This window comes from Pan troglodytes, chromosome 15 (assembly GCF_028858775.2).
Source record: "Pan troglodytes isolate AG18354 chromosome 15, NHGRI_mPanTro3-v2.0_pri, whole genome shotgun sequence".
In the NCBI taxonomy this organism is placed as follows: Eukaryota; Metazoa; Chordata; class Mammalia; order Primates; family Hominidae; genus Pan; species Pan troglodytes.
The window spans coordinates 70,846,707-70,874,197 of NC_072413.2; the positions used below are offsets into that span (position 1 = coordinate 70,846,707).

Below are 27,491 nucleotides of genomic sequence, written 5' to 3' on the forward strand. Positions count from 1 at the left end.
GACTCAATATCAGCACCAATTAAATAGTATGCAATAAGCTGCGCTCCTGGACAAAGCATGCCATAGATAAATCTTTCTTGAAGACTCTTTTACACATTTGTTCTATGAGTAAAACAATAAATTGATAAAAATAATAATGCCATCGATTTCTAGAACTTCTTTCTTCTAGGAAAACCAGTGCTTCTCCTACTTATCATTTCATTTTTTTAAAGATGCCAATGTAAGGAAAATATCGGCTAGTGTGTCTCCTCATTTTACAGATGGAAAAACAGGGTCACTGCAAACACCCATTAAAAGGGTAATGAGGCTGGGCACAGTGGCTCATGCCTATAATCCCAGCACTTTGGGAGGCTGAGGCAGGTGGATGGCTTGAGGCCAGGAGTCCAGGACCAGCCTGGGCAACATGGCAAAACCCTGTCTCTATTTGTATTAGTCCACTTTCATGCTGCTGATAAAGACATACCCAAGACTGGGAAGAAAAAGAGGTTTAATTGGACTTAAAGTTCCACATGGCTGAGGAGGCCTCAGAATCATGGCAGGAGGTGAAAGGCACTTCTTACATGGTGGCAGCAAGAGAAAATGAGGAAGAAGCAGAAGCAGAAACCCCAGATAAACCCGTCAGATCTTGTAAGACTTACTCACTATCACGAGAATAGCCCAGGAAAGACCGGCCCCCATGATTCGATTACCTCCCCCTGGGTACCTCCCACAACATGTGGGAATTCTGGGAGATACAATTCAAGTTGAGATTTACGTGGGGACACAGCCAAACCATATCATTCTGCCCTTGGCCCTTCCAAATATCATGTCCTCACATTTCAAAACCAATCATGCCTTCCCAAAAGTCCCCCAAAGTCTTAATTCATTTCAGCATTAACCCAAAAGTCCACAGTCCAAAGTCTCATCTGAGACAAGGCAAGTCCCTTCTGCCTATATTCTATAAAGTCAAAAGCAAGCTAGTTACTTCCTAGGTATGCGATTCCAAGTGGGAGAAATTGGCCACAACAAAGGGTTTACAGGGCCCAGGTAGGTCTGAAATCCAGCAAGGCAGTCAAATATTAAAGCTTCAAAATAATCTCCTTTGACTCCAGGTCTCACATCCAGGTCATGCTGATGCAAGAGCTGGGTCCCCATGGTCTTGGGCAGCTCCGCCCCTGCAAACACCCATTAAAATGGTAATGAGGCTGGGCACAGTGGCTCATGCCTGTAATTCCAGCACTTTGGGAGGGTGAGGCAGGCCCTACCTCCACTTTGCAGGGTACAGCCTCCCTCCTGCCTACTTTCACAGTCTGGCGTTGAGTCTCTGCAGCTTTTCCAGGCACATGGTGCAAGCTGCTAGTGGATCTACCATTCTGGAATCTGGAGGATGGTGGCCCTCTTCTCACAGCTCCACTAGGCAGTGCCCCAGTAGGGACTCTGTATGGAGGCTCCAACCCCACATTTCCCTTCTGCACTGCCCTAGCAGAGGTTCTCCATGAGGGCCCCACCCCTGCAGCAAACTTTTGCCAGGGCATCCAGAAGATGTTTCCATACATCTTCTGAAATCTAGAAGGAAATCCCAAACCTCAGTTCCAGATACCTGTGCACCCTCAGGCTCAACACCACATAGAAGCTGCCCACGCTTGGGGCTTCCACCCTCTGAAGTCACAGCCCGAGCTATATGTTGGCCCCTTTCAGCCACAGATGGCCCCTGGAGCATCTGGGACACAGGGCACCAAGTCCCTAGGCTGCACACAGCATGGAGACCCTGGGCACCCACGAAACTTCTTTTTCCTCCTGGGCCTCCAGGCCTGTGATGGGAGGGGCTGCCGTGAAGGTCTCTGACATGGCCTGGAGACATTTTCCCCAGGGTCTTGAGGATTAACATTAGGATCCTTGCTACTTATGCAAATTTCTGCAGCCAACTTGAATTTCTCCCCAGAAAATAGGTTTTTCTTTTCTATCACCTAGTCAGGCTGCAAATTTTCCAAACTTTTATGCTCTGCTTCCCTTATAAAACTGAATGCCTTTAACAGCACCCAAGTCACATCTTGAATGCTTTGCTGCTTAGAAATTTCTTCCACCAAGCTACCAATGACTTTCTTCACGGAATTGGAAAAAACTACTTTAAAGTTCATATGGAACCAAAAAAGAGCCTGCATTGCCAAGGCAATCCTAAGCCAAAAGAACAAAGCTGGAGACATCATGCTACCTGACTTCAAACTATACTACAAGGCTACAGTAACCAAAACAGCATGGTACTGGTACCAAAACAGAGATATAGACCAATGGAACAGAACAGAGGCCTCAGAAATAATGCCACACATCTACAACTATCTGATCTTTGACAAACCTGACAAAAACAAGAAATGGGGAAAGGATTCCCTATTTAATAAATGGTGCTGGGAAAACTGGCTAGCCATATGGAGAAAAATGAAACTGGAGCCCTTCCTTACACCTTATACTAAAATTAATTCAAGATGGATTAAAGATTTAAATGTTAGACCTAAAACCATAAAAACCCTAGAAGAAAACCTAGGCAATACCATTCAGGACATAGGCATAGGCAAGGACTTCATGTCTAAAACACCAAAAGCAATGGCAACATAAGCCAAAATTGACAAATGGGATCTAAATAAACTAAAGAGCTTCTGCACAGCAAAAGAAACTACCATCAGAGTGAACAGGCAACCTACAGAATGGGAGAAAATTTTTGCAATCTACTCATCTGACAAAGGGCTAATATCCAGAATCTACAATGAACTCAAACAAATTTACAAGAAAAAAACAAACAACCCCATCAACAAGTGGGCGAAGGATATAAACAGACACTTCTCAAAAGAAGATATTTATGCAGCCAAAAGACACATGAAACAATGCTCCTCATCACTGGCCATCAGAGAAATGCAAATCAAAACCACAATGAGATACCATCTCACACCAGTTAGAATGGTGATCATTAAAAAGTCAGGAAACAACAGGTGCTGGAGAGGATGTGGAGAAATAGGAACATTTTCTCACTGTTGGTGGGACTGTAAACTAGTTCAACCATTGTGGAAGTCAGTGTGGCGATTCCTCAGGGATCTAGAACTAGAAATACCATTTGACCCAGCCATCCCATTACTGGGTATATACCCAAAGGATTATAAATCATGCTGCTATAAAGACACATGCACACGTATGTTTATTGCGGCACTATTCACAATAGCAAAGACTTGGAACCAACCCAAATGTCCAACAATGATAGACTGGATTAAGAAAATGAGGCACATATACACCATGGAATACTATGCAGCCATTAAAAATGATGAGTTCATGTCCCTTGTAGGGACATGGATGAAGCTGGAAACCATCATTCTCAGCAAACTATCACAAGGACAAAAAACCAAACACCACATGTTCTCACTCATAAGTGGGAATTGAACAATGAGAACACATGGACACAGGAAGGGGAACATCACACACTGGGGCCTGTTGTGGGGTGGGGGGAGGGGGGAGGGATAGCATTAGGAGATATACCTAATGTTAAATGACGAGTTAATGGGTGCAGCACACCAACATGGCACATGTATATATATGTAACAAACCTGCATGTTGTGCACATGTACCCTAAAACTTAAAGTATGATAATAAAAAAAAAAAGAATCTAGAAAAAGAAGTACAAATTCAACCTAAAACAAGCAGGAGATAGGAAGCATTATAAAGATTAAAGCAGAAATCAATAAGAAAAAAAAAAAAAAAGAAATTTCTTCCACCAAGCCAGGTGGAGTGGCTCACACCTATAATCCCAGCACTTTGGGAGGCCAAGATGGGCAGATCATGGGGTCAGGAGTTCAAGACCAGCCTGGCCAACATAGTGAAACCCCGTCTCTATTAAAAATACAAAAAAATTAGCCAGGCATGGTGATGCATGCCTGTAGTCCCAGCTACTCGAAAGGCTAAGGCAGGAGAATCACTTGAACCCAGGAGGCAGAGGTTGTGGTGAGCCAAGATCCTGACACTGCACTCCAGCCTAGGCAACAGAGCAAGACTCCGTCTCCAAAAAAATAAAAAGAAAAAGAAAGAAGGAAATTTATTCCACCAGATAACCTAAATCATCTCTCTCAAGTTCAAAGTTTCACGAATCTCTAGGGGAGTCTCTAGGGGAGGGGGCAAAATGCCGCCAGTCTCTTTGCTAAAACATAACAAGAGTCACCTTTGCTCCAGTTCTCTACAAGTTCCTCATCTCCATCTGAGACAACCTCAGCCTGTATTTTATTATCCATATCTCTATTAGCATTTGGGCAAAGCCATTCAACAAGTCTCTAGGAAGTTCCAAACTTTCCCACATTTTCCTGTCTTCTTCTGAGCCTTTCAAACTGTTCCAATCTCTGCCTGTTGCCCAGTTCCAAAGTCACTTCCACATTTTCGGGTATCTTTTCAGCAATGCCCCACTCTATTGGTACCAATTACTGTATTAGTCCATTTTCACACAGCTGATAAAGACATACCTGAGACTGGGAAGAAAAAGAGGTTTAATTGGACTTACAGTTCCACGTGGCTGGGGAGGCCTCGGAATCACGGCAGGAAGTGAAAGACACTTCTTACATGGCAGCAGCAAGAGAAAATGAGGAAGAAGCAAAAGCTGAAACCCCTGATAAACCCACCAGATCTTGTGAGACTTATTCACTATCACAAAAATAGCATGGGAAAGACTGGCCTCCATGATTCAATTACCTCCCCATGGGTCTCTCCCACAACACATGGGAATTCTGGGAGATCAATTCAAGTTGAGATTTGGGTGAGGACACAGCCAAACCATATCACTACTAAAAATACAAAAATTAACTGGGTGTGGTGGTGCACACCTGTGGTCCCAGCCACTTGGGAAGCTGGGGTGGGAGGATTGCTTGAGCCTGGGAGGTCAAGGCTGCAGTGAGCCATGATTGCGCCACTGCATTCCAGCCTGGGCAACAGAGCAAGACCCTGTCTCAAAAAAAAGGATATTGTGTGCCGACTCTACTAAGCACTTTACATACATTAACTTGCTTAATTCTTCCAACAACCGCATAAAGACAAAAACTATTAGTCCTACTTTACATATGAGGAAACTAAGGCATTGATGTTAGGAATCCTACCCAAGGCCATAGGGCTTGAACTTGAACCCAAACTCTCCGGCTCCAGAGGCTGCAGCCAAGCCATGGGTCACACAGCAACTGCTCCCAGCCTCCTGCTCCCCACCATGGAGTGTCTGAGCTTACAAAGTGTGCAAAGCTTACAAAGTATGCAAGGAACGAACCCTAAGGACTTGTGTAACCCCCGGCCTCCCCGTGAAAACTAGGCCCAGGGCATTTCTGGAAGGAAGTGGCCAGCACGCAGGTAGACAGCTGCAGCAGTGGCAGGGGTATCTGAGTGGGAATCAGGCAGCACTACCATCAGAATAAACCACCCCGATCCCCCTAGGAGGAAACCCACTGTCTTAGAGACCTGCAGCCTCACTCTCCCCTATTTGAATCATGAAACTAATCCTCAGGGCACCACGCTTTAAGCTACACAGATTGGCATTTACATTTTCCTCCTTGGATTGGATTTATATATTTTATTTACATCATTTATTGGTTGTTGTTGAAGAAGAAGAAGAAGAGGAGGAGGAGGAGGGAGAGAAGGAGGAGAAGGAGGATTAAAGTACAGAAAGGGAAGAAGACATTTGGGTCCACTGCTCAGGTGGGCTCTACCCACAAGTCTGCCCAGCGTTAGAAATCGGCCCTTGCAGCTGGACAGAGCTGGCCTGTAGCTGACAGGATTGATGGCTCACACCAGTGTGGGCCCCACAGGGTGTCTCCCTCACCCCACCCCTCTGGGTGGTCCCCTGGAAAGTATCCAAAATGCATAACAAAGGAAACCAAGGATGGGGTCCAGTTCAACCCCTTAGTGAGGGGGAAGACTGGAGAGAGACAATCCCCCTTGCTGGAGGACACAGGATGACCACCCCGCCCTCCCCCTGGAGCCTCTCTTTTGGACGATGAGGAGTATGAGTCTCCCCAAACAGTGACTGCCAAACCGGGACTCTGCTCAGACCAACCTGGCCCAGGCTTATTTCTCATTTTTCCCTTCTGTTCACGGACACCCCCCACCTACTCCCAACCAGCCAAACAGATCTGTGTGCTCTCCTCCACGCAGTCCTTCCCATCTGGCCTTCCTTCCCTCAGAAAGGAAGGGTGTCCCCAAAGGAATCGCTCAAACGCCTCACGTCTTTATTCACTTCCCTTTCGTGACTAAAGTTCCCCAGCCTCACCCTCCCAAGCCTAACCAGACCCCACTGTCCTTCTGAACTCAGCTCCTCTCTGAAGCATCCTCTGTCATCCCAACCACAGGAACTGCTGTCTGTCTTCCAATTTCAAGGACCCCTGGTGGCCTAGGCTGATCGTTTAGCGCAGCTATTCACCACCTGGAACCTCACGTGAAGCAGCTTCTCTCAGGAATGCATGCTCTGCTGCCTGTAAGCTTTGTCCTTTTCCTCCTTCCCTCTCCCCATTCCCATATTCATGAGATTGAGTGGGCCCTCCTTGGGGACAAAGCCAGAATACTCTTTCCTTCCTTTGTGCCCCTTCAGTGCTTTTTGATCAAGGTGCAATTCATGGAGGAAAGGAGAAAGATGTAAACAGTAAATGAAGGAGGGGACAGGGATCAGAAGGAAACCTAGGCTGGAGGTGCAAACCCAGGGCTCTGAGGGCCTCGGCGCACCTTAGCTCTTAGTCAAGAAATGAAATAGGCAGCAGAAAGCAAAAGAAAAAGGAAAGGCTTTCCAGTGGGCTTTTTCTTCCCAAGGATTTGAAAAGCTACAGTAGAGCCTGGAGGAGAGTGGGCTGTCCAGGGCTGCCGGCTCTGGGTTTTGGAGAGAGGTGGAGATGCTGTGGAGCTTTTGTACTGTCCAGACCAGTTCCTCTGGGCAGCAAAGGAGGCACACACCCAGGACAATGTTGGGCAATAAAGATTATTCCATCAGTTGGGAGCGGGAGCACCTTTTGTTCTGCATTTCTCAGGGAATCAACACATTCCAAGCAGGTAAGGGATGAGAACAAATGACCAGCAGGATGGGGACTGATAGTATTGGGTCCTCTTCATTCAGCAGATTATAAAATAATAAAACAAGCATCCTACTGCTGCAAGGATAGCAAGAGCTAGCAAGGTCTCAAAAAGGTTTCAGAATTCAGACTCACAAGCCAGGCAGCCTCCATCTCTCCTCTGACACTCGCTGGGATCTTCAGCCCCTGAGATGACAAACAATGTCCCCCTGGTGTGCTCTGGACTGAGGAACTATGAGAACTTCCTAAATCTCATAAAACTCTATAGATTAGCGTTCATCCCTGCTACCCTGTGCATAAGTGACCTAAAATTGAATGGTCCGAACCTGTTTCCCATCCCCCAGAGACATGTGTAATTAGATAAAATGAGGACAGAATATGTATAAGTATCTGTTATACTCAGATGGCTGCCCAGAAAGAAAATGAGTGCCAGGAACCGGACAGCCCTGTGTCACCCTCTGTCCTGAACTGGGATTGAGGGAGACTTACCTTTGTGAGTAGTTTGCTAGTGCAATATGACCTCTCTGAGTTAACAAATATTTTTCTACAATTCGGCTCCTGCAGCCCATATTTGGGACACCATCAGCATTTTCTCTGGCTTTCAATGTTGAAGGATGTCTTTCAGACCAGGATCTGAACTGAAACTTGACCCTGGGAGTCCGTGTCCACCTTGGGACTTCCTCTTCCTCCTTCAGGCCTCTTCCTGGTGGTACCCTCTTCCAAAAAGCCCCCAACACAGAATTATTTGGAGGACATACAAAAGTTACAATGATACGCTGGTATCTCTATCTCTCTCAATACAAGAGAGAAAGGCCCTCACATGAGCCCTAGGCCATCCTTTTTGAAGGATGAATGAAGTCCATCCTTTTTGAAGGATGAATGAAGTTCATCCTTTTGAATGAAGTGATCTGCTATACTTGGTTGGGACACAGAGTCGTAGGGAAAATCATTCTCTCTCTAGGCATTGATACTGTGAAAGTATACAAAAGGCATTCTCTCAAAGAAGATGTATCCAAAAACAGTGACTGGACTAAAGCTCCATGGAACAGACAGCAGATGTTCACCAGAACCCAGGCTTGGGTTTAAACCATTACAGTGCTTTGCATCTTCTGGTCTTCTCTATCTTAAAAACTCAAAAGAAAAAAGAGTCCTCCAGTATAAATAAAGCTAAAGGAAATCCCACACACAGCTAAGCATAGAGGAGGCACTGAATAAAAATGAAGTTGATTTATCAGTGGCTATCCATAAGCCAGAGGTTACTTACTCCCCTGAAAGAAAGCAAAGCAAAAAGGTTCGTCTTTACTTCTCAAGACCAAAGGGAGAAAGCCAAGCTTTTTAAAGTGACCAAGAAACAAGAGGCTAGAATGAGCGAGGCTGCCACATGTCATAAATGCACATCCTACATGCAAGCAAGGCCAAACCTGCATCTGTTTCCCAACTCCTGAAACTGAAGCCTCTTTGGGGAGGAATTCTGCCTTTTTCAGACTCCTGCCGTGAAGGCAGAGAATGAGAAACATGTCAACTTTCTAGAGTGCTAAAAGCAAACTTGGGCAGCAGAGCAGGGTATCTGCCTGCAGGCTTCGCTCACTCAACTGTTCCCCACACGTTTCCTACGTGCCTGCTAGGCTAGGTCCTTGGGACAGAAAGGCACATGTGGCCAGGCTTGGTGGCTCATGCCTGTAATCCCAGCACTTTGGGAGGCCGAGGCGGGTGGATCACTGGAAGTCAGGAGTTTGAGACCAGCCTGGCCAACATGGTGAAACGCCATCTCTACTAAAAATACAAAATTAGCTGGGTATGGTGGTGTGCACCTATTGTCCCAGCTACTCAGGAGGCCGAGATAGGAGAATCGCTTGAACCCAGGAGGTGGAGGTTGCAGTGAGCCGCACCACTGCACTCCAGCCTGGGTGAGACAGAGAGAGATTCCATCTCCAAAAAAAAAAAGAAAAGAAAGGCATATGTGGCTACTGTCCCTGCCTTCCACGCCCTTACTGCTAACTAACTCCTGTCAATTATTTCAGTGACTGAGAGAGAAGAGTACGTTCAGCTCTGCATGGCCCAGGGCAGGTGTGGCCAGTTCTACCTGAGGGTCAGCAAGGGCTCCACCAGGGAGAGGGACCACTTAAACCATCCGGAAGATGACAGATGTGCATCAAGTGCACCCAGGGACAGGATGGAGGTGGAGGACAATCAAACCGCCTGCCCAGAGGAAACCGCCTGCCCAGAGGAGCCACAAGCAGTTTGCTCAGACACCAGGGGAATGTGTGACAAGAGCCGTCTCTCTGGGCAGGGACACAGAGCATCCCCTCAGACTAACAAGTTCACACACGTCTCTCACACTGAGGTTCTTACCCTAGAGCCCATGGGCCTCCAGGGCATCCAGAGATGGGCTCTTCCAGGTCTGTGAAACCAATAAAACCATAGGCAGATGTTCACATCTATATGCATGTTTTCTGAGGAGATGATCCACAACTTTCATAGGATTCTTGAAAGGGCCTGCGATTGCCAAAGAAAGGTGAAAAAGAAACACCCATCAAGACTGAGTAGCCTGCACACTAGACTGTGGTGTAGAATCCAGTTTCTCCCTGTCTGTCTCCTGCATATGGCTCAGTAACAGACATAGTAAGTTTTCAGAACTGGCAGAACTAAAGGGATGAGAAGAGCATTCCAGTATAAGCAGATGGAAAGAAATTACCATTGGCATCACCAAAACAAATACCTGTGTGTACTGACTGTGTGCCAGGCTCTGGGCTAGACTTTAAAAACCAGTATCTCTTTCCATAAAGTCACATGGAAGAGTGTCTTCTCAGCCTCCTGTTCCTGGAGCCAATATTGCATATTGGAGTCCCTAAATGTGGATTCAAGTCACCCAGGGCAATTCACTGCAATCGCCAGATCAGGCTCAAACTTTAGTTGGCAGTTGCCTAGCAACGAGTAACCCTGAAGACACATTACTAAACCCAGATGCCAAAAAGGGCATTTTGTGGACAAGCTAGTTCTGAAACCAGCCCCTCATAAGTCTATTTGTCAGGCCTCCCTGGGGCTGTTGGGGTAAGGAGTAGACTTTGCAGCCAAAGGTAGGCTGAGAGGAGAAAGATAGAAAGGCATTGTTTTTTGTTTTTTCAGACACGGTCTCACTCTGTTGCCCAGGCTGGAGTGCAGTGACACAAACACGGCTCACTGCAGCCTCAACCTCTTGGGCTCGGGTGATCCTCCCACCTTAGCCTCCCAAATAACTGTGACTAAAGGCACGTGCCACCACACCCAACTAGTTTTTCTATGGGATTTTGCCATGTTGCCCAGGCTGGCTTGAACACCTGGGCTCAAGCGACCTGCCCACCTAGGCCTCCAAAAGTGCTGGGATTACAAGTATGAGCCACTGCGCCCGGCTGAAAAGTGTTCCGCTGGTTGTATGTTTTCCCACCTCTGGGGAATAGGCATGAGAAGGGGAACTGAGGGTTAAAGGAGAAGGCAGCCTCCAGTGGAGAAGGCAGCCTCCAGTAGAGAAGGCAATTGGTGCCTCTTCACTTCCTCTTTCAGATCGTACCTATGGTTACTCTTCCAAGAAGTTGCTTAACAGATGCCACCCACACCTAAAGACGCATAAAGCAGCAGAAAGACTTGACTGAACATACATGCAGTCCTTCCCTAAAGCCATCATCCTCCTGCAGCTCCAAAAACCCCACTGAACTATGGAAGGCTGGGGTGAGCAGGATGATAGACCTCAAACTACTTCTAACAGTGAAACTGGGGAAGCAGTTTTTAACCAACTCTCCAAGGCAACTCACTCCCTTACAGAGGCATGAAAGAGGCAAAGAGATCTCATTCTCTAAAATTCAGAGCTGTTGTTGTTGTTGTTGTTGTTGTTGTTGTTGTTGCTGCTGCTGCTGCTGGTTGTTGTTGTTTTTAACACAAAGCTCAGAAACTCCTTAAGCTAAGAGGCAGGTGAGACTGGGTTTCCCAACACAAAGTTTCCAATCCAAACCATCACATAAGGCCAACACTGGGTATTCTCCCTGTGTCGATAGTGGGAAGCCTGGGAAGACGGCCTTCTTCGGAATCCACCATCCCTTCCCTTGAAAGGTCTTGGGGGTAGGAGGAAAAGGGGCAAATAAATATATCAGTCTGGAGGTGATTCAGGAAGAACAAATGCAGATGTCAAACAACAAATAAGGCAGATATAAATCCAAATAAAATATTAAAATCATTAAAGGGCTGCTGCTCCCTGAAGATTGGGAAAAATGAAGAGAGTTAATTAAAAGCAATCTCCATGCACTGCTGAGCCGGCCAGCCCTGATAAATCAACAGCTGGGGCTGCTGTGGAGGGCAGGCAAGGGGCTTCAGGAGGGGGTGGGCCAGCTGGGGGAAGGGGGTCTGCCACTGAGATGGCTGTGATGGCAAATTGAACACAGTGACTTAAGTTTCATGTTTTATTAAATATTTTATGACCACTGAATAAAGTTATTCTTTGGAGAGGGAGAAAATGATGAGCTGGGTAAGTGAAGGGGGGGAAGATAAGGATGAAGAGGTATTGTCTGATTCAAAACATACTTAGGACTGTGACGTTGGCACCTCTGATATCGCCCCCAAATGCCGAAGCTTTGAGTTTTTTTTCTTTCTACTTGATCTGCAAAGGTAGCTGTGTCTTCGTCTTCTAAAATCTCTCTACAAAACTTGGGTTATGTTTATCTGAGGGACCAGGGAAGGCAGTGCAGAGTCAGGGAAAGTAATGAAGAGGAAGAAAAGACAGAAAAGATCCTCAAAATTGTCATTGCTGATCAAAGCCAGACTTTTAACACAAAACTAAAAGGTCAGCAGAAATGGTGGGAACTCTTTTTTCTTTCTTTACTTCTTTCCTTCTCCCCTTTTTCTGCAGCTAGTTTTTGTGTGTAAAATGAAAAAGAGCTCCAAATGTTGGGGCTCAATCTAAGTCAAAAGCCAGCTATTTCAGAAGTGTTAGAAGAACAGGCCCTTCTCTATTCTAACGGGAAACCCTCCAGTTCTTCCTTGATGAAAATATAATCAAGAGAAATGATTGGGGGAAAGTGTTTTTTTCTCCTCCATAGAACTGGGATTGGAAGGGGAGTGTGTGCATGGGGAAACATAAGGAATTATGCATTTGGATATGCATTTTAATTAGGTGGACAGAAGCAGCCGCCTGTTAATTTTTCTTGCTTGTTTCCACTTAGCATTCATCACAGGCAGAACCACCATAGAGCGCTCCCACGATAATAGATGGTTCTGCATTGGCTAAGTCCTCAGGGAAAATAATTAGCAGGAGAGAATATATTCTCTCCACTCCCACTGCCCCATCCACCCTGCCCTCCCCCTATCACCAGCACCGCGTTGCCGCCCCTCTCCCCACTCCCCTCACCTATAGTGGTTTTCCTAGGAAAAGCCGAGGGCAGCAGTCAGCCTCCTGGTTTGCTAGCACTTACTTTGCCCTGCCAAAAAACAAGGGTCTAGGAGAAGAAACAGACAGATCGGAAGTCTCTATTGGAGTGGAAGCTCCTCGATGTTGGGAGGGAGTCAGGTGGCTGTGCTGATTAGTTCTCAGGGGCAGGCAGGCAATCCATGTTGGTTGTGGGATGAAGGAACTCCAAAGAGGATGAGAGAGTTCTCGTTGTGCTCAACTGGCAGCCAAAGATGTATCGAGAGTTGCTGGTTGAGGATAGCAGGAGTAGGGATGATGTTTTTTGCTTCATTTGCTCTTGTAAAGGAAAGTTGCAGGGCCAAGTAAGTGCAGTGGTTTTCACCTGCAATCCCAGCATTTTGGGAAGCTGAGGTAAGAGGATCACTTGAGGCCAGAAGTTCAAGACCAGCCTGGGCAGCACAGTGAGACCCCCATCTCTATAAAAAAATTAAAAATTAAGTGTGGCAGTACACACCTGTAGTCCCAGCTACTTGGGAAGCTGAGGTGGGAGATCACTTGAGTCAAGGAGTTTGAGGCCACAGTGAGCTGTGATGGCACCACTGCACTCCAGCCTGGGTGACAGAGTGATCGCACTACTGCACTCCAGCCTGGGTGAGAGTGAGACCCTATCTCCAAAAAATATATGAGAAAAGAAAATAAAGAAAGTTGTAGCTTTGCAGCAAGACTGAATCTGAACCATTTCCAAGGCTGGCAACCAAGACATGTATGTAACTCTGAGATCTGACCCCACCGCAATGCTCTCTGGTCTACTTTTCTATAAAGAATCTGGCCTGGCATGGTGGCTTACGCCTGTAATCCCAGCACTTGGGGAGGCCCAGGTGGGCAGATCACTTGAGGTCAGGAGATTGAGACCAGCCTGGCCAACATGATAAAACCCGATCTCTACTGAAAATACAAAAATTAGCTGGGTGTGGTGGCATGTGCCTTTAATCTCAGCTACTCCTGTGGCTGAAGTACAAGATCACTTGAACATGGGAGGCAGAGGTTGCAGTGAGCCAAGATCACGCCACTGCACTCCAGCCTAGGCGACAGAGTGAGACTCTGTCTCAAAAAAAAAAAAAAAAAAAAGAAAAAGAAAAAGAATCCATTCTTGCCACTGACCTCCAATGCCAACAGCTCACCCTCCTTATTCACAAGCAGACCTAAGTCCCTGCCCCGCCTCCACTTCTTCTCTCTCCCTCAGTCATCTCAGTTGAAGGAGGAGCCAGAGACCAGGCAAGGACCAAAGGCCCAAGTTCCCAGAAGAGCACCCCACTCTACCCACCGCGCTTCTGCTTCCTCTGGTTTGGTGGGTGAACTCAGGTCAGGGCTATGACCGGAAATGAAATGAGGGTTTCCCCTGAGCTCACATTCTCACTTATTTCAAACCCAGACAATAGGAAAATCCCACTGCGATCCCAGGGCTATTTACACAGCCTGGATGAGTAGACCTTGCATTTCCTGAGAAACAATGATTAGATGTGATGGGTAATGCCAGAAACATTTATTTTTGTTTTAATATTTAAAATAATGTTTAATATAGTAGGTATTATTGACTGCCTGAGGAGGCCATGATCAGCTACAGGAAACTTTTTAGTTCTCATAGTAACACCTCACATTTGCACTTTCCACCTTCTGAAATGTTTCCACATCCATTATTTCATGTGGGCCGCTGCGGGGAAGCCAGGCTGGAGGAAGGGGAAGGGAGGAGAAGGGAGACACAAGCTCTCCTGGCTGTTTGGAAGGACAGGCCTGACTTGCTAACTCCTGCCCCCCAAGCTATCCTGTCATCACCGTGCTTCCACCCACCTCCTGTTGTCAGACATCACATCTCCATCCACCTAGGAAGCCTTCACTCCAAGCCTCACCAGGTAACTGCTAGTGCTACAGCCCCTGGAACTGCCTCAAACCCAAACCCTGACCCCCACGAGGAGTCCCTGCCCTCAAAGGAAGGGGGATATAGGCTGGGCGCGGTGGCTCACGCCTGTAATCCCAGCACTTTGGGAGGCCGAGGCGGGCGGATTGAGGTCAGGAGATCGAGACCGTCCTGGCTAACACGGTGAAACCCCGTCTCTACTAAAAATACTATATATATATATATATATAAGCCGGGCGTAAGGCGGGCGCCTGCTGTCCCAACTACTCGGGAGGCTGAGCCCGGGGAATGGGGAATGGCGTGAACCCGGGAGGCGGAGCTTGCAGTGAGCCGAGATCGCGCCACTGCACTCCAGCCTGGGCGACAGAGCGAGACTCCGTCTCAAAAAAAAAAAAACAGGAAGGGGGATATGAGGGGAAGGCAATCCCTGTGGCTGGGGATGGGAGAATTGAGTCTCTGGGTTCCTAGTTCCCAGTGTGTTTATCCCAGAATGCAATGGACTACCAATAGAGGGAGAGGCAGAGAGGTTGAATTCTGTAATACTATTAGGTTTGGGTTTTTTTGTTTGTTTAGTTTATAAGGTGGAGAATGCCTATATTATCTAGAAATGTAGCCGCTAATTTTTTGTGTTTTGTTTGTTTGTTTGTTTGTTTTTTGAGATAAGGTCTTGCTCTGTCACCCAGGCTGGAGTACATGGAGTACAGTAGCGTGATCACAGCTCACTGCAGCCTCAACCTCCTGGGCTCAAGCCATCTTCCTGCCTTAGCGTCCCGAGTAGCTAGGACCACAGGTGTACACCACCACACCGGGCTTTTTTTTATTTTATTTTTTGTAGCGACAGGGTCTCATGATATGTCCAGGCTGGTCTTGAATGCCTGAGCTCAAGGGATCCTCCTGCCTCAGCCTCCCAAAGTGCTAAGACTACAGGCATGAGCCTAGCCTAGTCCCTAGATTTTACATTCCAAAAATGAAGGAGACCTAGGCATAGTGAAAACCCAAAAGAAATGAAAATGGGGACTCAAACAGATACTTGTATGCCAATGTTCATGGCAACATTATTCAAACAGCCAAAAGGTGAAACAACCCAAATGCCCATCAGCAGTTAAATGGGTAAACAAAAAGTGAGCTATCCATACAATGGCCACAGAAAGGAATCAAGTTCTGACTATGCTACAACACGGATGAACAAACATTGAAGACATTATGCTAAGTGAAATAAGCCAGACACAGAAGAACAAATATTGTATGTTTCCCCTGATATGGGGTGCTAAGAATGCAGAATGGTGGTTCCCAGGGATGGTAGGAAGCAGGGGATGGAAAAGTATTGTTTAATGCATACAAAGTTTCTCTCCGGGATGATGAAAAGGAACTGGGCACGGTGGCTCATGCCTATAATCCCAGCACTTTGGGAAGCTGAGGCGGGTGGATCATCTGAGGTCAGGAGTTCGAGACGAGCCTGGCCAACATGGTGAAATGCTGTCTCTACTAAAAATACAAAAATTAGCCAGGTGTAATGGCGCATGCCTACAGTCCCAGCTACTCGGGAGACTGAGACAAGAGAATCACTTGAACCTGGGAGGCGGAGGTTGCAGTGAGCCAAGATCACGTCACTGCACTCCAGCCTGGGTGACAGAGCGAGACTCCATCTAAAAAAAGAAAGAAAGAAAAGGGTCTGGAAACTGATGGTGGTGATGGTTGCACAAGGTGGGAGGATCGCTTGGGGCCATGATTTCAAGACCAGTCTGAGCAACATAGCAAGACCTCCATCTCTACTAAAGATTAGAAATAAATGTACTTAATGCCACTGAAATGCACACTTTAAAATGGCTAAAATGGTACACTGTATGTTATGTATATTTTAGCACAATAAAGAAAAATTGAGGGAATGCCTCTCTCTGCTGGAGGTCAGGGTGACCATTTTGTTTTCTCTTTAAAGTCTCAGAATTTACACACCAGCTCCTGTGTAGACTCTGATGAGTTCTGCAACCTCCTCCCCCTTCTCTTTATGCTTGCAAAAAAACTGCCATGGAAGCTTTCCACCAAAGAAAAGCCTGATAATAATGTCCCCACTGAAATCTGAGATGTTCTGGAGACATGTCACTGAAGGGGAGGCATGAAGTCCAGTCTAGTCTTGGCTAATACCCACTCGGGTAGGGGCTAGTTCCACACAACTGCTGGGCACCTCCATTTCCTCAGCAGTAACACAGGTATGCTAGAGGAAGCTCAGTGAGACATCAGTACAGGTCCACTTACTTCAGCTCACTAAACATCCAGGTACCTGTGGCTGCCCAAATTAAAATAAAATAAGCACTTTATTTTCAGATTAATTGGGATAGGTGCCATGGTAGAGGAGAAGGCCAGAGAGATCATGGACAAATAAAGTCCAGACCAGAGGATTGGCTGGAAAATTGGTTACCCTTCTGCCTCCAAACACACACACACACACACACACACACACACACACACAAAAGGAAGCAAAATACAGATGTTCTCAGTGATTCCGGTCTTTTAACCACCAAAAACTGAGTGCTTATCCACGTCAAAATAGGCCAATTGGTCTTCAAGTTCCTCATTCTCATCAGCTTCTGGATGGGATGCTAGTGAGAAGAAAAGCACTGAAAAGGAAGAGCCAGAGGAAAAGCCCACATTCTAAATGGCCCACCACCTGGTCCTCAGCCTCAGACCTTGAGAAGGGATAGGAAGTTCCACCCAGGTTAGAACCCCAAGAAGGGAGCACCATGTAGCGAGACTGAACCAGAGAATAAGAAACTGTGGAAGTCTCCAGTCTTAAATGTTCTCTTTAGAGCCACACTTTAAAAATAAGAAAAAATCAGAACTCTGGCCCCTAGCTGTCCTCTCTGTCCTAATCCACCATAATAAGAGCCAGAAAGTTGTTGGCTTGAAAGGAATTTGGGGAATCAAAGTACATCACCATCATAAAGACAAGGAATATGCAGCTCAAAGAAGTTCTGTGTCCCAGATCACAAGCTAGTTGCCTGTAGCTCTGGAAGCGGGGCTCAAGGCTTGGGATTCCTCTCCCAGAGCTTTTTCTCCTCCATTACTCTGAAGTCATTAAGGCTACAAAAAATCAGCCACTGGTGAGAAATGAACATGGAAGAGGAAAAGAGGTTGAGACAGGTTTCATCAATAGCAGGTGAAAGTGTGAGGATGGGAAAAGCTTTCTGGTGGAGCTTCCAATTGCAGATCATTCAAACAGCAGATTTTCAAGGTGAATAACAACAACTAAAAAAAAACCTTTTATCAGCAACCTGAGATGATCACAGTCCCCAGATTCAGAGAGGGAGGAGAGGGTGCAAAGGGGGGATTAGACATGTGCCAGCATTGTTCCGCAGGCTCAGAACTGAGGCCTGGCTGGTGAGGACTCAATGCGGGCTATTTGAACCCCATTATTAGGAGCTCTGAGCCTAATCCTCTCACCCCCCCCCCCCCCGCTTCCACACATTGCCCCTAAATTGTAACCTCTTCAGGGATTCTCTCCCTTCCCTTGCCACTGCCTGCCACACTAATATTCACAAACACACAGCCTAGAAATTCTCCAGTCTGCTCCTCTTCCCTCTGCCCCACCAACACCTCCTAACCACTGCTTTTAAAACTCTAATGCAAATCACAGGCTTCAAAAACCTTCCCTCAGTGACAGTTTTACGATGCTAGCTCCATTCATCCATATGGTTTGACAGACTGTGAAACACCAGTAACCGGACCAATAAGAAAAACAAATTACAAAAACACTACAACACCTCATCTCTCCCCAGTCACTCAAACAACTAGAAAACTTTGGAATTTGCAATGGATCACAATATCAGTCTCTCTTGCAGTTCAACAACAATCTTTGCAGAGTTCCAGACCACACAGTGGTTTTACCCACTCCTCCATCCTCCCCCTACCCAAGGCCACTCTCCATCTTTCCTTGTTAAATACCTTCATATTTAAAGACTATTTAAAATTAGGGCCATGCTTACAAATTCCCCGGTTGGGTCGTAGCTGGGCAAAAAATATTTCAGTGGTTGTGGGATTTTTTTGGCCAGAGGTTTGCCACATTTGGCTACATTTCTGTTTTCTAGTGACTTTCAAAACACTCAAAAACCACAAAAGTTACTTTGCAGAGGTTGGGATAATAAACAGGCCTGGATTCTGGTGCCTTTTTATGACCCAGCCCCCATCGCCACTACTGTCAGCATAGCTGCCTTAGAAAACTGAAACATCAGCCTCAGTTTCCATTCTTTTTCTGGTGCATGCTCAAAACAAAACATGCTGACCATGACATTTTATTTTTTGCATTGATCTGAACAGATGGCTCTGAAACAGCTTTAGACATTATGGTCTTTCTCAGATGTATCCAAATTCCAGCTACCTGCATGATTCCAAAAAGAGGAGGATGAGAGGTCTCCAACTCAGCTGTCTCTGAATTCAAGCCCACCTTATGTGACTAAGCAGCTCCCATTCAACTGGCAGTCTTCAATGTCTCCCGGGAGGCCTGCAGACCAGGCTATTTTCAGAGGTTTACCCTGTGACAATGCCTCCACTTGGGTTCTCGCAGACATTAATCTCCATCATAGGTGTCTCATCAAAAGCAGACATTTACCCATTGAAAAATAATGTGTGCTAATGAGGTTTGGAGAATTTAGGGCTTTTTTATAGTGGCAACCAGAAGCAGATGGAGAACAGGTTCTTGGGAATCTGTTGGCTTACAACGTCTGAGGGTCCTTTTTCATAAGAAGCTAAAACAATGTCCATAAAAGGCAGCAAGTTCACAAAGTCCCGGCCTCAATGCTGTCTACTTAGTAGCTACCCACATCCCCCAACCCCGACAGAAAGAGCTAAGAGGAGATTAGAACCAGGAATGTGACCCCCACCCCTTCCCCTCTGATATCTAAACTGAGTGCCACAGCAAGAGTGAGGTCTGGCTTCTAACTTTCACATGCACAAAACCACTTTAGATTAGAATACACTAATACAGGTCATAGAATGCACAAAGAGATCTAGATTTGAGGTTCATCTACACACATGACCTGCTGTTTGACTTGGCTAAGTAAGTTTATTTTCTTCTCCCAGAGTAGTGTTCTTAACAACAAAACAGGGACATAAACATATACCTCCAAGCAAGGTTAACTCCTTACAAAAGAAAGTTTCAATACAATCATGTATATGTGTGTGTTCACGGTTATAAGCATGACAAAATAGTTTACGGGTCTCTTTATAAATAATTACTTAAGGTAAAGCCCTGTTGGTTTATATGGAATTTAATAATAATAATTTTTTTTCTAAGTAGGCAATTATAATAATAGACATATATGTGTATAATCAAGTCTGGCAGAAGGTGGCAGACATTCTCAGTTAAATGCATACCAACCAGGATTTTGATAATACAAGAGTAAGTTGTTTAAAGTACTGATTGCAGATTTGGGGGAAGGTGGTTTATCTGAACTAGAATATTAAGATTCAAATTTATATTAAAAGCATTATGTGGCCAGACATCGTGGCTCACTCCTATAATCCCAGCACTTTGGAAGGCCAAGGCAGGCAGATCACTTGAGGCCACGAGTTTGAGACCAGCTGGCCAAGATGGAGAAACCCCGTCTCCACTAAAAAACACAAAAATCAGCCAGGTGTAGTGGTGCGTGCCTGTAATCCCAGCTACTCTGGAGGCTAAGGCACAAGAATCACTTGAACCCAGGAGGCAGAGGTTGCAGTGAGCCAAGATCCTGCTGCTGCACTCCAGCCTGGGCAACAGAGCAACACCCTGTCTCAAAAAATAATAATAATAATAATAATAATGGCAGCATTATGTTTCCCAGGTATGCAGAAATCAACCAGAACGTGACTAATCTACATGCAGGCCTTTATCAAATCCATATTTATGTTACCTGCATGTGTTTACTTCACTACCTGGGCCTTATCTCACTTGTATATGTAAGAAATGAGGGTAACTCTCATACATCTTTGCTCAGACAATGTAGCTGCTAAATTAAATAATATGTAATACACATTTACACATCATACATGTCCACCAGTGCTTTTGAATTCTATTTGTCCAGATGTGACTGCTTGGTTGTGGGGGCCACCTGCCGTGTCCCCTTTGTGATCTGATCAGTACAGGCGGCTCCTATTTCTGCCTCTAACACCCTGTTGGGCAGTAATAAGATGTTAAAGGTGACAACAGAGAGAGAAGCTGGGCTGTCAGCTTCAGAGAGGAAGGGAGTGAAGGGTACAACAAGGAAGAAAAAGAAAGGGAGTTGAGGGGAGATCAAAGACAGGCAGGAAGAAAGCCAAATTGCTAAGAGAGGAGATGTGGCTTCAGGAGCTTGGGACCCTAAGGAAAACCCCAAAGCAATGAGATTCAAAATTGTGCCATCCCATCACCCCAGCTAATTGAATTATTGAATGTCCCACGTGGAAAAAGCTAGTACAGTGAAAAATAGCCCATACTCAGCGTAGGCAGAGCCCTGCATAGGTGCTGCTGGAAATCTGAGCTTGTTTCTTCCCAACACATTAACTACCACCACTTTATCCCCCCATCCTGAGGAAACCTTTGTGTGACCATTTTCTGTAGGGGACGTCCGTGGTGTTGGCTTTTTTTTTTTTTTTTTTTTTTTTTTGGAGGGAAGAGAGAGACTCAGAACGCACACAGAGAAAATGCTAATGTCATTCAGCTCTGTTTCATTGTCAGGAGGGACACATGAGGATAAAAACATAGCTCTCCAAACCATTCTCCCCGCTACCCCTCCTCCCTGCACCACCACCATCCCTTCGGCTGGATGTGTCTCTGCACTTTGTTCTAATTTATCCCATGCATAATTTATTCACGTGTGTATTGTTTCCTGATCAGCAACTTTTAAAAACAAATGAAATAAATAAGATGTTTTATTAAACAAGTTATTTTTAAAAAAATAAAGGCAGATGGTGTCCCTCTCCCAATAACAACGTGTGTGCTCCTGCGTTAGGAGTTGTCAAAAACTGTCCAGGGTGTGAGAGGCTGGGCTGGTCAGTGGTATTGTTTACACCCCTTTACTCACAGGGAAAGGGTCTGGGAAGCAGAAAGGAATGGCTAATTATAAATGGCCAAGCAACTCCCACCTAGAAAAAGCAAGCAGGGGCATTGTGTGTATGCTAGTGTGTGCATGTGTGTGGCAACACAATTACAAATACATCACATTGCAACTGTTTCTAATTATACGAAGTACAATTCAGAACTAATTCCACTAACCGGCCAGAATTCCGCCACCTTCTTTCCCGCGTCTGTCCCTTCCCCCACCCTTAACCCCACCCTACACAGACTCCCTCCCCAAACACGCACCCTAGTGTGATCCAAAAAACCCTGGAGCGAGTAGGGGAACACAAGCTTAGAGATACTGCGCCCGCCCGCGCGAAAGCGGGCTCCCGGGTAACTAGGGTACGGCTTTCCCAGGAGGAAACAAACCTGGTGCACATGTGAAATAGGTTCTCTAACTTGAGTTTACCAGGTGGCATCAGCCCGGTTATGTGATTTCGGCTGGAAATGGGGAAACTGCAAATCAGTTGTGGGTTCGGTAGAAACAGCATCAGCGGTGTTGCAGCGAAAGCAACCGGCAGCGAGGATGCGGCGAAGTTACGCCCATTTATTCTGCCATAAAACATTTTCTTTCTTGGGTGAAACGCTGTGGCGTTCAAGCGCAGTGTATCCGAGCTTCCGAGCCAGAACTGAAGCCAGGAGCTCCTATCTGATCAGCCTCAGCTTCCAACGTCCTCTTAACGGCAGCTTTCATATAAATATATTTGAAACCTGGGGCCTTCCTACCCCTTTCCCTATTTCTGATGGGCGACGAGCTGGCGCAAACACGTCCGATTCTCCCTGTGCATTCCTTTGCGTTAGGAACCCCCCTACCGTCCCCGGGAGCGAACCTGGTTTTCAACTCCAGGAGTGGCCAGGGGTGAAGACGAGAATGCGCTGAATTAAAAGAACCAGGGTCGACAGCGGCCACGCACCAGGGAGAATTCGGCATGAACCGCCCCCCACCCGACCTGCACCTCCCTCTCCCCCTTCGCCTGCGGCTTCTTCCGGGCGGGGAAGTCCCGGTCGAAGGGGTGAGGACCCCCCAGCCCACCTCGGATACGGAGGGAGCCACCCTCTGCCGATATCACCCAATAGCACCCCTTTCAGAGCGACACTAGTTTTCCGAGGGCACCCCTGGCTCCGCGATCGCGAGCGGACTTGGCGGCTTAACAGTTCCACCGACTGGAAGGAAGGAAGGAAGGAAGGAAGCCAGGATGAAAAGGAGGAGGAAGGCAGGCAGGCAGAAATTGGCTGTTGGACCCGGGGCTGGCCCCCGCGAGTCCTCGCCCGGCCCGCCCCACTCTGTCCAGGATCTGGGCAAGCGCTCAAAGTCTCCCCGAGGCGGCCAGAGGCACCTGCCCCTCGCCCGGCCGGGAGCAGACGCTGCCCCCTCGGGCCAGGAGCCCCAAAACCGCCTCTCCGCCTGCCTCAGCGCCTCACCCTGAGGTGGCGAGAACACCATTCATAAGACCTGCGGCTTCCCTGCCTCCAAATCCACCCCAAGTTAACCCGAATCGTTAATCCACTAAAGCCAGCTCGCTCGCAAACACAGGAGCAGACACACGCGCGATCGCCCGGAGCGCCTCCGAGATCCGGGGGCTGCCGGGGAAAGCCCGGGGCGACCACCTGGGCCCCAGCACGCCCGGGACCCGCTGCTTCCCCCGCGGTGCTCCAACTCCGGAAGGTTTGCACAAACTCCCCGCGAGCGATCGGAAAGCGAAGAGCGCCCTGCAAACTCCGGAGCCTCCGCGGTCCGTCCGCTGGACCCAGCCGACCCAGCGGCGGGGCGGGGGCCGCGGGCTCGGGGGCGCGGGGCTCGGCCAAGTACACCGAGGCGGCCCCTGCCCGACGCTCGCCCCCCGCCCAGCAGCCCCCGGAGCCGCGCTCCCTGCCCGCGAGGCGGGGGACTCCGGGGACCGCGCCGTCCCCGAGCTCCCGCGACCCCCCTGCTGTAGAGCGCTCGAGCGCCGGGCTTCTCCGCCTGCAACCCCTATATCTGGCTCTCTCTGCAATTTAGCAGAACACAAATGTAACAATTTTCTTCTTGTTAATTGCATCTCCTGACATTTCTGCGCGTTGGGGGAAAAAAAGAAGATGAAGAAGTAAGAGCTGAAAGAAGAGAGAAGCCCCGCCGCGGCTGGAGGCGCCTGCAAGCGCAATGCCCTGGCAGCGCTCGCCACGCAGAAGGCGCCTTTTTTTTCATATTGAAACCACGCGGAATATGTACATTTTTTAGTCTTACTTACGCTTTCAGGGGGTTGTGAATGACAGTCGCCATTTTGCTACAATGTAACAGAATATTGTCTGTCTCAGAGTTCTAAAGGTTCGCTCAGGGGAAGCGACGGGCCAATCACAGCGCGGGATACCGGCCCGCCGGCCAATCGGCGCTGCTGGTAGCTAGGTGGGCGGGGCCTGCGCCGTGGTAGTTATTAGGGGAGCTGTCAAAGCCCAGAGGTCACTCCCTTTTGTAGAGCCCGAGAGCCAGCAGGTCTTAAAGGGGCAGTACCGCGCTGGCAGCTCCTTTTCGGGCTGGGGAAAGTGGAGACGCACGGGAGAGTATTATAGTTTGGTTTAACTCCCTGCTTTTCTAAATAACTGCAGAAGAGTTTGCGCTCCCGGACAGAAATATTTAAATATTGCCAGCAAGCCACTGAATCCTATTCATTAGCCTTTGGCTTTGCGTATCAACATTTTTAATCCCCCAAAGGGTAAATCCCCGTGTTTCAGTGCAAAAGTTGGAAGGCTGCCGTTTCGTGTAACAAATTACTACATGTGCTCTGCCGTTTGCTAATGCTCTGGGTCCTGCCGCTTTTTAATATTCTTATTCCCGAAGTGTTCTCTTTATCTCGGCCACCTTCCTCTCTCGCTTCTTGGAACTGCCGCTGCTGTTCCTGGCGACTCCAGGACAGCAACTCACCCTCCCCCTGGAACGTCTCAATGTCAGGCTCGCTCCCTCCTGCAGCCAGGGCTTTCCTTACGTAGTGCAGGGGGGTTACTCTGCGCGGTTCCCCGCTACCACCCCTTCGGTTCTTCCCTCTACACCAGAAACTTCCAAAATGCTCAGATTCCTGCTAGGTGGTGGGACCTGGAGCTCTGATCTTTAGGCTTAGGGGTAGGGAGGACTTAAGGCAACCTTTGGAAACTTTCTACTGCTAGGAAGCAAGTGACTAGGCAGAAGTTGTAGAGCCTGGACTGGGTGTTATCAGGGTCCCTTTAGAGGAGTGGCACACGCGATTCTGGCGTCACCTTTCACTACTTAGATAGAAGGTGGAAAGAATTTGCTAATGAATAATCCGATGTGACCCGAGGCGTCCAATGAGTCTGTGTCTGCTTCAAGTCAGTGTGAACTCTTCACTGGCGAGCCCCTGACAAAACTGGGAGACTTCTGCGAAGTCAGGCTTCCACTGGGCACCGGGAAGCTCTGGGTGGATGAAATCGCAATAAATCGCGAATAGGGTAGGGGCCTCGTTAGCATACAGAAGTCTGGCTACCATTCCAAAGCTGTTTCATCAGGTCAAATAGCTAAGATAGTGGGGGAGGGGTGGCAAGGGGAGAGAAGTTGCCAAATTGCCAGTTCTTCAAAGCTATGCCCTCTCGCTTCCTTTTGCTCCTCTCAAGACAATGAATAAAATAAAATAAACATTCCAGAATTTTAAGAGTTCAACTACATACACTATTAGATTTACAGATAAACAGAACGTGGCTGAATCACTATGTTTTTTAAAGATTTGAAATCTTTAACTCCTCTCTGCGTATTTAAGAAGCAGAATTGAGTTCTATAGATTCCTTTGTAAATTCTTTGCATAGCATCTTGGCAGAGATTACAGTTTGAAAAAGTTGTCTCCTTTTCCAAAATTGAAGTTTGAAAAATCCCTTCTTTACTAATTTGACAAGAAATTGGTTCAGAAGCCTATACTTTGCCTGAGGTGGGCCTTGACATCATTGAAAAGCAAGAGCTGTATTCTGACCCAAGAAGTATGAGTTTGAATTATCAGTTAGAACTCCCAATAACCTCTTTGAGGTATCAAAGACACAACAATTCAGATTAGTAGACGACAACGTATTTTCTTACATGCAGCCTGATAAAGTAGGAAATGTAGAGCATGTCCTGAACAAGATTTACAATGGGGGAAGAGAGAAAAAACAAATGTATATTACATATTAAAGAAAACACATACTCTAAGCATGTACATATCATTTATTGTGTTAAGGCCTGGATGCAGAAACCAGCATAATCTCTAACTACCTAACGAACTTGAAAATGTCAGATCAGATTTATTGATTGGATTGGAAAATAGTGAATTAAAGACAGTACTTTAAAAAAAAAAAAAAGGATAGCCTTACTTTTTGTAACCCAATGGAATGTCATTTTAACTCTATCAATACAGTTATGACTTTTAAAGAAACACTTATATTTAACAAAAGAGTTATTTTAACTTTAGTGTTTACATTATAGATCAAAATATAAAGATTTCTTTTTTTTTTTTTTTTTTTTAACCAGAAGGTTCAAAAGCAAAGAGTAGGCATGTTTAAAGAGGACAGTATCCTTAAACAGTTTTGGAGAAGTTTGGCAGTTCTGGGGCAATTTCATAGTGCTGTACATGGCAGAAGTATGAGCTCTGGAATCTACCAGCCTGAGTCCACTATTTACCAGCTGGGTTACCTTGGGCATATTTACTTGCCAGGATTAAATGAGGTAATACATGTCAAGTGTCTGACACACAGCAAGCTTTCAATCCATGTTATTATTTCTTACAGAGATAATTCTTTCCTTACGGCATATGGAATGTAGGGAATCCAAAAAACAAGGCACAACAGAAAGTGAAATTAGCCATCACATTTAGTTTTCTAAACTCGTTAATCCAAGAAAAATGAGCAAATGGACAACTTGGATTAGAATAAAATAATAAATAAGAATGATGTTTCAATGAGGGGTCACATAACTACATAACCCTAAAAAAGGCTTCTTGCTGATTGTGATACCAAAACACTTTTTAAATTTTTTTTTTTTTTTTCTGAGATGGAGTTTCGCTCTTTTTGCCCAGGCTGGAGTGCAGTGGTGTGATCTCAGCTCACTGCAACCTCCACCTCCCGGGTTCAAGCAATTCTCCTGCCTCAGCCTCCCGAGTAGCTGGGATTACAGGTGCCCGCCACCACGTCCAGCTAATTTTTTGTATTTTTAGTAGAGACAGGGTTTCACCACGTTGGCCAGGCTGGCCAGGCTGGTCTCAAACTTCTGAATTCAGGTGATCCACCCATCTCAGCCTCCCAAAGCCCTGGAGTTTTTTGTCGTTGTTGTTATTGTTTTCAGACAGGGTCTTGCTCTGTTGCTCAGGCTGGAGTGCAGTGGTGCAAACACAGCTCAACATAACTCACTGCAGCCTCAAACTCTTGGGGTCAAGTGATCCTCCCACTTCAACCTCCCAAGTAGCTGAGACCACAGGACAAACCACCATACTCAGTTCATTTTTTAATTTTTTGTAGAGACCAGGTAACACTATGTTGCCCAGACTGATCTCAAACTCCTGGACTCATATGATCCTCCCACCTCAGCCTCCAAAAGTTCTGGGATCACAGGCATGAACTACCGCACCCATAGCCTAAAATCCCATTTCTAAAGCTCCATAGCTATTCATATATTTGAATACACTTCATTGTATTCTATCCCTTTTATCTTGATTTAGCTAGTTAGGCAGCTTAATTTGGAGAGCAGAGTGGCCCCAGAATAATCACCTCCACATCTCACCTGGAGAATGTTGAGCTTCACTGTCCAATATAGGAGCCATGGGCCACAGGTGACTACTGAGCACTTGAAATGTGGCTACTCCCAATTGAGATGCATTGTAAGTATAAAACAATGCACCAGATTTCAAAGACTTAGGACAAATAGAAGGTAAAATATCTCATTATAATTTTTACATTGATCATATGTTGAAATGATATTTTGGATTTACTGGATTAAAGAAAATCCATTATGAAGACTAATTTCACCTATTTCTTTTTACTTTTTTTTAATGTGGCCACTAGGAAATTTTAAATTGTACATGTGGCTGGCATTGTATTTTTATTGTACAGTGTTGCACTGTACAATAAAATGAAGAGATCTGC

The 27,491-nt window shown here is 46.5% G+C and overlaps 1 protein-coding gene across 2 annotated transcripts in view; it reads right to left on the bottom strand.

The window, feature by feature from the left end:
* Positions 1–23,692, bottom strand: part of DPF3 (double PHD fingers 3) — a 285,829-nt gene extending 262,137 nt beyond the window's left edge. For both annotated transcript variants that reach the window (XR_008539040.2, XM_054666070.2), the window contains exon 1: positions 23,630–23,692. Coding sequence is in view for 1 of the 2 variants with exons in the window: in XM_054666070.2 (XP_054522045.1) it covers positions 23,630–23,661 (32 nt within the window). In the remaining variant the exon portion in view is untranslated. The remainder of the gene's footprint in view (positions 1–23,629) is intronic.
* Positions 23,693–27,491: the final 3,799 nt, after the last annotated feature.